At 38.2% G+C, this 14,496-nt stretch overlaps 1 protein-coding gene across 1 annotated transcript in view; it reads left to right on the forward strand.

Annotated features, from left to right (window-relative positions):
- Cubn (cubilin (intrinsic factor-cobalamin receptor)) overlaps nucleotides 1-14,496 on the forward strand; it is a 248,624-nt gene that overhangs the window by 137,307 nt on the left and 96,821 nt on the right. Inside the window, exons 33-37 of the mRNA XM_005386965.1 lie at nucleotides 670-783; nucleotides 2,482-2,592; nucleotides 4,029-4,157; nucleotides 5,035-5,167; nucleotides 13,611-13,816. Of these exons, the coding sequence (XP_005387022.1) occupies nucleotides 670-783; nucleotides 2,482-2,592; nucleotides 4,029-4,157; nucleotides 5,035-5,167; nucleotides 13,611-13,816 (693 nt within the window). The remainder of the gene's footprint in view (nucleotides 1-669; nucleotides 784-2,481; nucleotides 2,593-4,028; nucleotides 4,158-5,034; nucleotides 5,168-13,610; nucleotides 13,817-14,496) is intronic.

Genomic DNA, 14,496 nt, shown 5'->3' on the forward strand with positions numbered 1-14,496 from the left:
AATCCCTCTGGGTGTCAACCAAGGACCTGAAAACAACTTTCCAACACGATCTCCAACACACCACCAGCCCTGGGCACTTCAGTCTCATCTGTATAGGCATCTCCTAAGCACCTTTGCTCCGGCCTCTCCCTCCCTGGTCCAACCCTTCCCATCTTCCACCTCCTCCTCTGTCCACAGTCTTCCTGAGAGACTCCTCTTAGACTCACCAGTGGCGCCATATTCTCTGTCTCCTGGACTCTCACAGATCTCAGCAGCTTCTCTGATAATATGTAGTTGTTCTTACTAAGTCCTACTCTGATGAGCAATTATTTTCTTGAAAAAAATAGATCATTTATAAACAGATTATTCTTAAGCTCCTTGTTTGTGAGTGGACAGAGTAAGTGAATGAAGGCCAGAGTTCTGTTGGAATGATTCAGGCAACTCATAGCCATTTAATCTGCTATTCTGTGCCATTTCCCTACTTCCTGTAATTGAAGAAAATTGTTATTAGTGTTAGGTGTGTTCCCATTTTCTGATGGTTTAAGTGCAATTTCCTTGGCAGAGGACTTCCTTGGCATGCATTTCAGAAATTTTTAAAAATCATTTATGTTTTTATTTATCAAATAATTGTTTGGTACCATCAGTAGAAATCACAAGTATATGACACATACATATGTTTGTCTTCCGCAGTCTGTGGAGGCTACTTCCTCACCAACTCTTTTGATACTATTTCCTCTCCATTGTACCCTGCCAACTATCCAAACAATCAGAACTGCAGCTGGATAATTGAAGCTCAACCTCCATGTAAGTAACAAACATAAAAGAGGAAAGGCATCCAGGATAGATAGTGTTCATGGGAAAGTCCTGTGAGTAATGTTCTTATCTTTTCAGTGGCAACAATTGCTGTACCTTTCTCTTTGTTTAAAAGTCCTAAGCATTTCCTAGTCTTATAAGGAAGTAATTTTTACTGTTTTGTCCTTACATAATTCTTTTTTTTTTTTAGTTGCAAAACCTAGCAAAGGAAAGTAAACACAAACACACACACACACACACACACACACACACACACATGCACACACATACACACAGCACAACAAACGTGAGACTGGGCATCAGCAAAAATAATGGACATGTGTGTTTTGAGTGTAGTAGGCTCTCAGGACAGTTGCTGGAAAAATATCCCTCACAGCCAGCGAGTGCAATGCCACATGCCCCTTGGTATGCAAGCAAAGTGGACTCTAATAAAACTTGGTCTCCTCTACAACATATGCATTTTAAGAAATCCAGCAGAAGCCTGGAAGAAGCAATAGCACTTCTTTTCTTTTTGAAATCCTAGAATCTTACTTTCTGACCTGGTAACTGTTTAATGGTCTGATTATAAGGGTTACTGTCCACATTTTACCAGCAGAGCAAAGGAGGAGACGACCTCGAAGGACACAGCAAAAAGGCTCCATGGAAAGTGATCCTAGGGCAACTGTGAATTCCGTTTTATTTGAGACCTGCCCTCTTTTGAGGCTTTCAGGGAAAATTCATGATTTCAGACATAATCCGGGAAACTCTTTGAGTTTTCACTCAGCTCTACAATTCATGACCTGTATAAAAACAGGCAAGTCAATTAACCTAATCAGCCTGCAGTACAAATAATTTACAAAATGAAAAGTTCACCTTAAATATTATCTAACCCTTTTCCCAGTGACTTTAAGAGGTAGCAAAGTGGTGGAATCTTTACCCACATGGTAATATGTGGGGCCGTAATCCTTAGCTATTACAGATGGAGAAAGCAGAGCTCTAAATGAGAGGTACATAAAGAAGCCCCCTGCCTTGCTCCCAGCAGTTTTGTGCCTCAAGATTACTTTTCGAATGAGTTGTAAAGCATTTAGGTGAATGATCTCACTGCTTCAAGGGCAGTAACAGGAAAAGATCTTGTTCTGTAGATTAGGTGCCCTGGAAGAATGACAAAAGTGAAAATGTACCCAGGCACTTGCTGTTCTAGTAATTCAAAACTTTCTTGGTAAAGGGGAACCTCTAGGGCGCTAGCTGTGACTTTCACATAAACCTGGCTGTGCTAGGATGTGTGCACCCTGGGGAAAAGAAGGCCTTATTTACAAGGACTTGTGGAGAGTCTGAAATACAGCATCTGCTCTTTTCAGAACTAATGCTTTGAGAGGGACCCAGCAGTGACTGACATGAAAGCACGTAAAGATGACTATTTTCCACCAACACTTTCTCACATCCTGTTGTTTATTACCAGCTCTTCAGATCCTACAGGCATTTTCAAAGCTATGGATTCTGTTAACCTTTCAGCCACTTCGGGGGAAGTCCGTTAGCGTAGAAGTTGTGCCCTTCCCTGTCTTCATCCATTCCACACAGATCTGCCAGATTCCTTACTTCTTTACTTGAAAAAACCCTCATATGAAATTAACAGAGGTAAAATTTTTTCCTTGTATTTTTTGTTTGCCAGTTTATTAAGTAGTCTCCCCCTCCCTTTTTTTTTTCTTACAGTCAATCATATTACTCTCTCCTTTACCCACTTCGGGCTTCAACCGAGTATGGGATGTACACGGGACTTTATAGAAATTTTCGATGGCAGCAGCTCTGACGCACCCCTCCGAGGTACTGTGGCATTCCCTCATTTACATCTGTGGTTGTGGCTGTGTGTATTTATATACCTGCATATTTACATACTGCCATCCAAGGTTAGAATGTTTTTGGGCTGGGATTTAGCTCAGCGGCACAGCGCCTGCCTGGCAAGCACAAGGTCATGAGTTCAATTCCTAGTACTGGAAAAAAAAAAAAAAAAAGATATACCCAACAAAACCAGTGGATGTCCATGTGCAAAAAACAAGCACAAATGCAAGGTTAGCATAAGCCAAGGAAATATAATTAGAGGGTGAAAAAGCAGGATTTAAGGCGGGGTTCAGAGAACTCGGCATGTTTATATTCAAGCACATAAGCAGTGTGCGTGCATTTTAAAAGAATTAAGAGTTGCAAGTGAGATAGTAGTGGGATGAAGTCTGTTCCAGCTTTAGATAAAATTCTTTCTGAAATTTCTTGTCAATACTTGAAAAAAGTTCTTGTATTCAAACTAAGCATATTTCTTCTTGTCTTCAGTCAAAGCAAAAAAAAAATTAATTACTTAGATTAAAAATCTGTCCTTTTGTCTGTTAGACCTGCCAGTGAAGTTCAAATGTGCTCATTTGTAGTTTCTAAAATGTTTTCAAGCAAGATAATTTCAGGACTAATGAGTTTTGCCATCAACTTAGTAGTTTCTGAGGTTTGCACGCAAACTTTTCATATGGTACGGGAAGACAGGCTGGGCCAAAAAAGAGAGACTTTGCGTCACTTATTGCCTTATTCCTGGTGCCCGGAACAGAGCAGCCAGTGAGGCAGCCAGTGAGCACTGCATACTCCGTGCACATCTCCCCTGGTATTTCCTGAGGCCTTTGTCCATGAGCCTGTGACCAAGGACGGGGATGAGTTATTCAGTAACCGTCTGTGTAGCACTGCCTTGTGCTATTATTCTAAACACTTTATAAATGGGAATGCACTCCTTATGCTCTTATGACATAGGTTTTATTATTTTTAATGTATCCTTTTATCACATGAGGAAAAGTAGGCACAGAGCACTTAACTTGCCCCAAGTCACGCAGCTAGTGAGTGGCAGAACCAGGAGTTGAATCTGGGTCCTCTGGCTCCAACAGCTGCACTTTACTGCACTGCATTATCCTGAGGTTGGTGAGCATTAGTGGATTTATTTGGGCAGGTCCATCCTGTGTTGGAGATTTTACTAAAGTTGGACTTCAGTTACTTTTGGAGCCAGATCATGTAAATTTCCCCTCTGTTCTTTATCATATAAATCACCTCTCCAATACTTGTATTTTGAGCTTACTTTGAACTCTCAGGCATTCTTTGAAAAACTAACACTAACTAAATGGTTCTCTTAATAAAGATTTCTTCTGAACCGGTGGTTCTCTTGTAATTTTGGTAGATGTGTTTACGGCCTCTGCCTTTCATGGTTTATTCTCCTTGTCATTACTTTCACCCCTTAGGCCACTACTGTGGTTCCTCCATGCCCTATCCCATCACGTCCTTCGGCAGAGCGCTGACACTGAGGTTCGTCTCTGATTATGGAAGCACTTACACTGGGTTTCATGCGCTATATGCTGCATCAACATCAGGTAAGAAACCTGAGCAAATGGCTACCGAGTCAGCAGCCTGTGGGTGAACCCTTGGTTTATTATTTGGGACTCTTTCACCTCCAAAGTTGGGAGCTAGTTTCTTGAAATCACCCCTGTGCCTAATTTTATCTTCTTCCCGATTAGATGAACATGGAAATTCTAACAATAGAAAACTCTATTGTGAGAAAAGTGAGAAAACGGGCTGGAAACCTGGCTGAGTTTTTAGAGAATCTCATGATCTCACATGACTTGCTTAGCCATGTCGGAATGATTTGTTTGCTAAGGTGGCCCCTGACTGCCACCATCTGATGGCGTCTCTTACGGATGAACAACCACACGGCAATTCCCCCATCGCCTGGGCCTTGCTGCTGGGCTCAGGCAGGGTCTGGATGGTGACATGGGGAGGAGGGGAGAGCGGAACCACCAGCCCTGGGTTTCTTAGACAGGAGGAGCTTTTAGCTGTCAGCTTCCATGTTAGTAAAAAGCTGAAGAACGGCAGGCGGCATGCGTTTTGGTGTTCCCCTAGAGGAAGAAGCTGGACTACTGCCATCCCTTCTAGGTCAGAGTTGAAGATAATGCTGGTCAGAAAAACCAAGTGGTTGTAGAACTAAAAACAATTTTTTTTTTTTTTTACCTAAAGTTAGAGTTCACAGGGAGAAAAGGCTTTTGGGGAGGACACTGCAGAGATTCTTTCTGGTCCACTGCACTCTGTGGGTCTTGGTTTTCAGGTTTCAGAACATTTCTCTTAACATGGTACAGATTTAGGAAGTGCTGCATCCTTGGATGCGGATAATGGCTCTAATGTTCTTACTTTATATTGCGATCTCGCGCTTTTGATCTGTACTCTGACATTCTATTTATTTCTCTTTTCTTCTAGTTTGTGGTGGAAACTTCCACATGGCTGAAGGCATCTTCGAGACCCCTGGCTATCCTGACGTTTATCCCCCTAGAGTGGAATGTGTCTGGAACATTATGAGTTCCCCTGGCAACCGGGTCCAGCTGTCTTTTATGTAAATCCTTTTTTATGGTATATTGTTTCGGTGCTAATGAATCTGTAGGAAGGAAGCTCTGTTACTAATAGGATTAACAACCAACAGCATATGTGTCCAAGCAACTGCTAAAGAGAATATGGTGGGAACTTTTGGAAGTCTTTTTCCAAATTTCCTATGTTTTAGGCATAGTTTGGGTTATAAATAGCATGAAGATTCTCTCAAAAATGGTTCTAGAGTCCTGCTTTAACACTACCAGAAATACATTCTTGAGCTCTTGGTGAATAAATTTATAGAATATTCATGGTCAGAGTAAAATAATTTTGTCTTTTTTTGGAATTAGGCAGGTTTCAAGTTCTTCCAGTCGAAAAATTCTTGTGTCAGTTAAGAATATTTTTGTACCTATATATCTTATCCCTCACCTAATCCCCCTTTCTTTCTTTCCCTGTCAGAAGAATGATCTTGGAAGGTTTTTGGAACTTAGTGGTTGATTTGTAAAATCCCTTTCAAACTCAAATACCTTTTGAATATGGACTGTAGATATGGAATTAACAATAGCATCTTACATATTCGAGTAGTAGGTGAAGTTAAATAACAATGATTGTATTTCCCGGAAGTAAATATAAAAAGCACATGGCATATGAATGGGATGTTTCAATCAATCATTAGGGAGGTACTCATGTCACGCTACTTTGGTAATGGATGGTTAACAAATACAGAGAGATGATACTTTGGTATTTTAAGTTGGCATTTTGAATTAAACGTTCGGCACCATACTTTATTATATATTACTTGGCTGTGGTAGGAATTGCTAATTCTGTGTTGATTTATTAGTGACATAATATTGAGAGAAGTGTTTATGGGATACGGGCCTATTTATTCAACAGTCTGCCTCTTGCTCCTAGACATGCCAATCTTTCCATTGAATACTCATAAAAATATAAGACAGCAGTCGTGTCGGTGGAGCAAGTTCAAACATCTTAAGTTGTTTTCTTTAATCCGTAAGTCAGAGAATGCTTCTTCAGAGTGCAAGAGGCGTTGTGCTAAGAAGACACCCTCTGCTTGCCTGAAAGCCACTGCAATTTTAAGCTTCTGTGTGGGAGGGAGGTTTTGGTTTGTCTTGGTGTTTACTAAAAGCACAAAATTCTATACGAGGACCAATCTCTCAGTATAGCAATCACCTTACGTATATTTATTCCTGTATTCAGCAAATGCTTAGGAAACCCTATTACACGCTCAGCACATAGTCAGCATGTGCAAGATCCTTTATATACAATGAAGAATAAGGTGATTTTTCTTATAATAAATTCCAAGGCCCTTCACATCCTCACCAGGCCTCAAAACTTCACAAGTGAAATAACTTCTCTACTTGGTCTTTTTCTTTTCGGTCCCTGCCACATCCGTACTGTGGACCTCTCTAATGCTCAGTGGCTGCTAGGAACCCGGGTGGATATTAGAAATATTTAAGATACATAAGATCCAAGTTGGTGGCAAATTACTAATGAAGCAGCATTCAACCTGTTTAGTTGAAACCTCAAAAGATGCTAATGAACTTGTAGAACCACCATTAGAAGATGTCAAATTTAAAATATACTGGATAGCACAAGGCTATTGAATATTATTTTTTGCTGTTGTTCTGTTTTTTGTTTTTCTTCCGGTACCAGGAATCGAACTCATGACCTTGCACTTGCCAGGCAGGAGCTGTGCCACTGAGCTAAATCCCCAGCCTAAGGTTATTGAATGTTAATTCTCCCAGTATTTGTCATTTCCAAAATGTCTTCTATTACGCTTCACAAATAAATCTAAGTGGACAACACTGAGCTCTCTGAGTACAAACGCAGCAAGCTGCACCCATTTTACTGTTTAATGAACATTAAGTCCTAATCTAATTACTGTCTAAAAGAATTCTTAAGGACTCAGCTATTTCCTCTCTCACCTGAAAATGTTAAATTTGTCTGCTTTTGTGCTATGCGCTTGAAATGTATTCTTAAAGTGAATTTTGCAGAATGCAAGATGCTTCTTTTTGCACAGATGATAATGAGCAGGGCTTCATCGCAAGGCCTGTGAGTTATAATGTCCTTCCCTGATCTAAACTACATCCAGATGGGCTCTTAGAAACCTTCCCCTGGGGTGTGTGAGAAGCCTAGGGGAAGCACATGGATCACATCAAGTTCTAAATCATAGGGTTGGGATTGTGGACACTGTGGAGTGAAATTGAGCAGGGAGAAAAACTGGAGAAATTATGGCTGAAAGTGGAATGGAAAAAGAAAACCTTAAAAGGAGGGGTATTTTTTTGTAAAACAGATATTTAAAGGAATTCACAGAAATTGTACTTTATGCTTGCAGAGTGCTTTTTGAAAGTAGTTGGTCTTCGTCCAAGAATTGCAGTGAAGTAATGAGAAACAGAGATTGAATTATTTTTGTTTCACATCGTAGTTTTACTAACGTCTTAGCCAAAGGGTAGACTTGCTTAGAAAATGTACCAGCCTAAGATAACAGTTTCCAAGAACAATAAAGATGGTTTTAAAAGTTCAGCTTGATTCTGATAGACAGTGTCTAGAATGGTTTCAAATGAAATGTCTTTTCTGCTGTTTAGCACTAGATTAGAGTCTGCTGCTTAGAAAAGACCTTCACTTTGTAATCTTCTGGACAGTTGTGCAAAATTTTAATAGCACACAGATCACCTGGGATGACTACTAGATCACTGGAAATTACTAGAATTTCCATTCTGATTCAGCTGGCTAGTGGAACCGGATTCTTCATTTTAAATAAACTCTCTGGTCTTGTTGATGCGGCCAGACCATGTACCATTCTTTCAGTAGAATGGTTTTAGAGGCAATTTCGAGGAATTCCTCTCCTGAGGAAAATAATCTTTCTTTCTTCCCTGTCTGAGAAGCAGGAAAAAAACAATTTTAGCATATTTCACTTTACTATAGTTAATAAAATTGAGCCTGAATTTAAGCAATAAACTTAGCAGTCATCCCACAGACGGAATCAGAACAATTCCTGGTGAAAAATGATGGTAGACATAAATGTTGTATTATAAAGCGTCAGATTGTCAAAGACATAAAGAAAATAGGAGTTTGCTTTGCCTGATGTGGACATTTCCTGATTTCTTCTGCTTCTCCTTTATGAATCATACCTTGTTGCTGTAACTACATTTAGAATATAGTGCCAACGACTTGTTCCCTGATGACCCACCTTGATGGCATTATAAGGGCCACAGGTTTATAGTGTTTTCTAGCTAGAGACTTAGCAATGCTAGTGTCTGTGTTGGGAAGCAAGGAGGAGACAGGAACAGGGCAATTAGTTTACTCTTGTGTCCTGACCAACAGATGTGTGGCTGATATACTGATTCCACAGAGACACGTGAATTGGCCAAAGCCTCCAGGCTGGTGGTGTCTCAGCATCTTAATCCATTAGCTGAAGTGGAGCCCCTGGGAGCGCTGCACTTCCTCTAACATGCAGTCTTGCTGTACATCATTTTCAGACTGACTGAAAGATACATACAACATACTACACAGGTGCATTTCCTATTCTTACAACATGCTTTTTCCCCCTTCCCAATAATTTTTTCTCTGTAGCCTCCCTAAGTCATTCGTTCCTCCATGCTTGGGTTTGTCTTTCCTCTTAAAATCTCCTTCCCACGACTGATAGAACAGTTTGTATTTGGCTTCTTCTACCTTTTTTTTTCTTGCAGCCTAATTAATTTTCCTTTAATAATTTTAAATAAAATATTACAGGGCAACAAAAGTTCCCATCCATGTCTCTTTACTTTCATTTCACAAAGGTAACACAGATGTTGAATTTGTGCATATTATTTCCATTCACACGTGATACTTTTACTGTGTATGTAAAGGGCCACATACACTTCATTAGTACCGCTTTCTGTTTTACATTTTACATGAATATACTCCTACCTATTGATTGAACTAGAATTACATTGGATTTATTAATTAATGTTGAGTGGATTATCATCTGTAGAATAGTGACACTGCATGCCCTTGAACTAGGCATATCTCTATTGATTTAACTCTTCTTTTACATCCATCAATCAAATTTCATATGTTTTCCATAAATGTGTAAAAAGTTTTTTGTTACATTTATTTGTAGCTACCTTATTTTTGTTTTACCATTGAAAAATAATATCCACTTTAAATTTACAGATATAACCTGACTTCCCTACTTAAAATAACACCCCCTTATCATGTACTTTTATTTTTTTTCTCTTAGAATTTAGCACTACCTCATTGTACAGCTACTTATCTGCAGAACTATCTCTCTTCCTAGAATACGAGCCCTTTAAAAAGAAGCACATTGTCTATTTTCTGTTATTGTTATCTATTCCCTAATCGTGATGATATCTGGCAATACTGTGGGGAGTTGAAAAATATTTGTTTGAATGAATTTTTAAGTTACAGTTTAAATATTTAAATATGCTGTGGCTTATTTTACTGTAAAAAACCTGTGGAATTTAGAGTGATAAAATTAAATAGTTGCATCCTGGTTTGAGAACTAACCTTGCACGATATTACCATGGTAATGACACAGAGCAGAGCAGATATAAGGAAAATTTATTGGACTTTTTATTACTATCTGATCCAGTTACGTTTCTATTCTCTAAAATGACAAAAAATTTTCTCTGTATTGTTTATTTCAGTGGCTAAAGAGGACCTGACACATTGAGGGGCTTAGCAAATATTTATTGCGTTAGTAAGCTCATTTGACTATAGTAGTATCTTTTCTTTCCCAGTCTTTACAGCTGTCATTTATCTTTTCTTGTCTCATTGCACTATCTAACCCATTCGTACGGTGTGGGACTACAGTGATAACAGGTGTCCTTGTGTTATTTCTGATTTTAAGGTTGTGCCTTAAAATGTCTACCTTTAAGTGTATTTGCTGTCAATTTTTGTAGGCATTTATCTAGTTAATTTCCCTCAGTTCTTAATTTTCTATGAGCGTTTATGATGAATGGGTATGGAGTTTTGTCAAATATTCACCAGCAATTACCATCAATTCTTTTTCCCTATATTTTTGCATCTCTTTATCTCCTTTTCTACTTATTTTGTGGTAAATTGATCTAATAGATCTTTTAATGTTAAATTGTGACTCAGACTTAAGATGCATGAATTTTACAAATTGCTTGTCCTGTCTCTTCTATATTTGCATTTCTTTCTAGAAACAGAATAGACTTCTATTCTGTCCTTAAATAGACCTTTGCATCCATGCCTTCTACATCCATGAATTCAACCGAGTATCAAAAGTATTTTAAAATATGCATCGGCACTAACTTTGTTATTATTCCCTAAACAACTGTACAACTATTTACACAGCATTTGCATTCTATTAAGTATTATACGCAATCTAGAGGTCATTTAAAGTATACGTACTCTAGAGGTCATTTAAAGGAGGATGCATATATATCATATGTAAGTACTATGTCATTTTATATAAGAACTTGAGTGTGTGCAGATTTTAGCATCCATAGGGATCTGGGAACCATTACCTCATAGATACCCAGAGACAACTAACGTACAAGTGATCTGCTAGTTCAGCTACAGGGTCTACACTAAAGTCCAAACTTTCACGTTACCTCCAATAGATAGTGGCATTTTCATTATTTAAGTTCAATATATCACAAAAAATATTCTCTTCTCTGCTCCTTGTCATTACCATGGTAATGTTACTGCAAGTTTAATGTCTCAAGCCAGGCTCCAGCTACTTAATTTTATCACTCCAAATTCCACAGGTTTTTTATGGTAAAATATAGCATAACATAGAATTTACCATTTTAGACATTTTTATGTGTACAATTTGGTGGTATTAAGTGCATTCACTGTGTTATATAACCGTCACTACTGTTCATTTCCAGAGTTTTTTCATCATCACAATAGAAGTCCTCCACCCATTAAATGATAGATCATCTTTCTCTGTTGCCTTATTCTTTGGTTATTGTCTGTCTCTCTGGATTTGCCTACTCTGGGTCTCAAAGTAGAATCATACAATATGGGTCCTTGTGAGCTGTTTTATTTAAGTTAGCATAACATTTTCAAGGTTCATCCATGTTGTAGCATGTGTCAGAGTTCAGTTCTTTCTTAAGGTTGAATAATGATTGTGTATTAATATTTTGTTCAACTGCCTGTCTCTCAATGGATATTTGAGTTGTTTTCACTTGTTAGTTCTTACGATTTATGTAAGTGTGACCATCAGCGTACAAGTATCTGGTTGAACTGATGCTTTCAATTCTTTTGGGTATATTTCTAGCAGTGGAATTGCTGGATCACATAGAATTTTGTGTTCAGCTTTTTGAGGAACCACCAAAATGTGTTCCACAGTGACTGCACCATCTTATATTCCCATCAACAATACACAAGAGTTTTGCTTTCTCTCTGTCCTTATAAACGCTTCTTTTCTTTTATTATAATGTCCATCTTAGTGGGTGTGAAGTGTTAGCTCATTGCAGTTTTTGTATGCATTTACACTACAACTAACAATGTTGAGCATCTTTTCATATTCTTATTGGGTATTCATGAGGCTTCTTAGAAGAAGTGTCAAAAAAAAAAAAGAAGTGTCTTTTCAGTTTCTTAGCCATTTTTAATTGATTATTGGAGCCTTTTTTGAATGGAAAGAGTTATTTTATATTCAAGATACTAACATCATCATATGTTTTTAGTTTTCTTGGTTAAATATCTAGAGTGGAATTTCTGGGCTAATTGGATACATGTTTGATTTTATAAGGAACTCTAAACAATTATTCAAAGTGATTGAATCAGTATATAGTTCCAGAAAGAACATATGAGATTTCCAGATGTTCTGTATGCTTGCCAACATTGGAACTTGTCCATCTTTTTTTTTATTGTAGCCATTCAGATGGATGTGAAATAATATCTTATTGTGGTACTTAACATGAATTACTCTGATGACTAATCATGTAGAATAATTTTCACCTCACTGGTCATTCATTTTCCCTTATTTCAAATTTTTTGTCCATTTTAAACTTGTTTGTAGGAATTTCTTCTATATTTCAGCTATGGGTTCCTTGTTAGATACACACTTTGCAGTTTTCTCCTCTAACTTGTCCCAGTCTGTGAGTTGCCTATTAATTCTTGTTTACATTCTTAATGATGAGAAAATTTTAATGGAGTCAAATTTATTAATTCTTTATCTTATGACTAGTACTTTTTGCATTTTATCTTAGAAATACTTGCCTATACTAAGGTTGCAATGATAGTCTTTTGTTTTCTCCTAGGAGTTTTATGGTTCTACATTTATGTTTACCTCTATAAGAAATATTAATTTCTGTGCATTAAGAAACAGGAATTGAGACTGTTTCTCTCTCTCCTGTCTTTGTCTCTCTTTCTCTTGCTCCTCTCCCCTCCCCTCCTCTCCCCTTCCCTCCCCTCCCCTCTTCTCTCCTCCCCTACCCCTTGCTGTTGAGGTACCATCTTCCTCATTGAATTATCCTGCCATTTTGTACTGCATTGTACTGACTGTGTATTTGTGGACCCTCTTCTGAACTTTCTCTTCTGTCTCACTCATCTCTTTATCTACCCTTATACCAATACCACATTATCCTGATTATCTTTAAACAATCAGAAAGAGTTTTGAAAGGCATTCACTTCGCACCTACCTGTTCCACTCTTCATCCCCGTGTCTTATGAAAACCATGAGGTACACATTTTCTCAACCCCCGTCGCCTCACAGTTGCATAGCATGAGAGAAGCTGAAGAGGCCACATGTGTACACCAGCCTGTATTATTGCAAATCTCATAATTTTTCTCTCTTTCCAGAAATCAAGTTGCGCATGCCTTTCCGTGGCACTTAAAATTCTCCCATAGCACTGCTCCAGCTGTATCTGTCTCTGGATGCTTTTGTGGTTCTAGCCAAACTAAATGTCCCACAAGTTCCTCAGTGAGCCTCACCCTTGTCTGCACTTGAGCCTTTGTGGGTGTGCGTTCTTTCCCCATAGCCCATGCTTCCTAACCAAGGAATGCTCAGACTTTAATCTCCAAAATCTCTCCAAATTATTACTGAACCCCACATTTAGATATACTTCTGCTCAAATGTTCATGCTCTTATGTTTATTTATTTGATTCTGAGAATTGAACCCAGGGCCTTGTTCATGGTAAATTAAGCATGTGCTCTACCACTGAGCTACAGCCTCACCCACTTCTTATGGCACTTTATACCTCAATTGCACTCATATCATACCTTTTATTTTATCTGTATTTTTACCCAGTCTGTCCCACCAAGAAGAATACTCCTTGAAAGCAGTATACTTTGTATCTTTTGCCTAGGGATTTCCACAATTTTTTTTTTTTAACATAGGTAAGGAATCTGTTGATCAAAGTTTAAAAAATTTTTAAAGAATGACCAGGTTAATCAGGCATATGATTCAGGCTAACCCTAAAATTTATTCTATCAGTTTTATCCCTATTAACTACTTTTTTTCTTTCCAAATCAGATCTTTTCAGTTGGAGGACTCTCAGAACTGTAGCAAAGATTTTATGGAGATCCGAGAAGGGGGTGCCACTGGTCACTTGCTGGGAAGATACTGTGGAAGTTCCCTACCCCACAATTACTCATTTATTGCAGAGGGTCATCTGTGGATCAGATTTGTCTCAGACGGCTCATACAATAGCATGGGCTTCCAGGCCACATTTACTATGAGTAAGTCAGTTCTGTTTTAGTAATGGTTTCCAAAGTATGTGCTACAAACCAGAAATGATAGCAAGTTTTTCAGAATGTATTAAGCAAGAACAATCTTAAACTCTATACACTTTTCTTCCATATTATGCAATTACTTTATTATATATTGGAAAAACTGGATTATATATGAATGGCTCATTAAGAGCAAATGAGGATATTTTAATGGTCTAATATTCTTTTTAAGCTCTAATTTGTGCCTAATATTTAATTTTTTTTTCATGATACCATGTTATAGAGTCTTCTCACATAGCTCAGGCATGGTATGTTTCTATCAAATGTGCTTCATCTGATCCCATAAACTATTAAAGCTCTTCAATATGACCTTTGGATTGATTTGAGTGCTCAGATATAATAGCTGCAGAATACTTTCCCAACAGAGATAAAATGTTAACTAATTTTTGATTGATTGATTAATTATAGTGCTGGGGATCAAACTTAATGCCTCGCGCGGGCTAGCCAGGCACTCTACCACTGGCCTACATCCTCAGCCGTATTTTTGTTTTCTTAACTCCAGTTTTCTGTCGTTGGCTCTTCTGTATGTTCAGTTTCTCTTTTTTTTTTTTTTTTTTTTTTTTTTTTCTCCGGTACCGGGAACCGAACTCACGACCTTGCGCTTGCCAGGCAGGCGCTTTTGCCGCTGA

This window comes from Chinchilla lanigera, unplaced genomic scaffold, assembly GCF_000276665.1.
Source record: "Chinchilla lanigera isolate Chin_1 unplaced genomic scaffold, ChiLan1.0 scaffold00028, whole genome shotgun sequence".
NCBI classification, from domain to species: domain Eukaryota; kingdom Metazoa; phylum Chordata; class Mammalia; order Rodentia; family Chinchillidae; genus Chinchilla; species Chinchilla lanigera.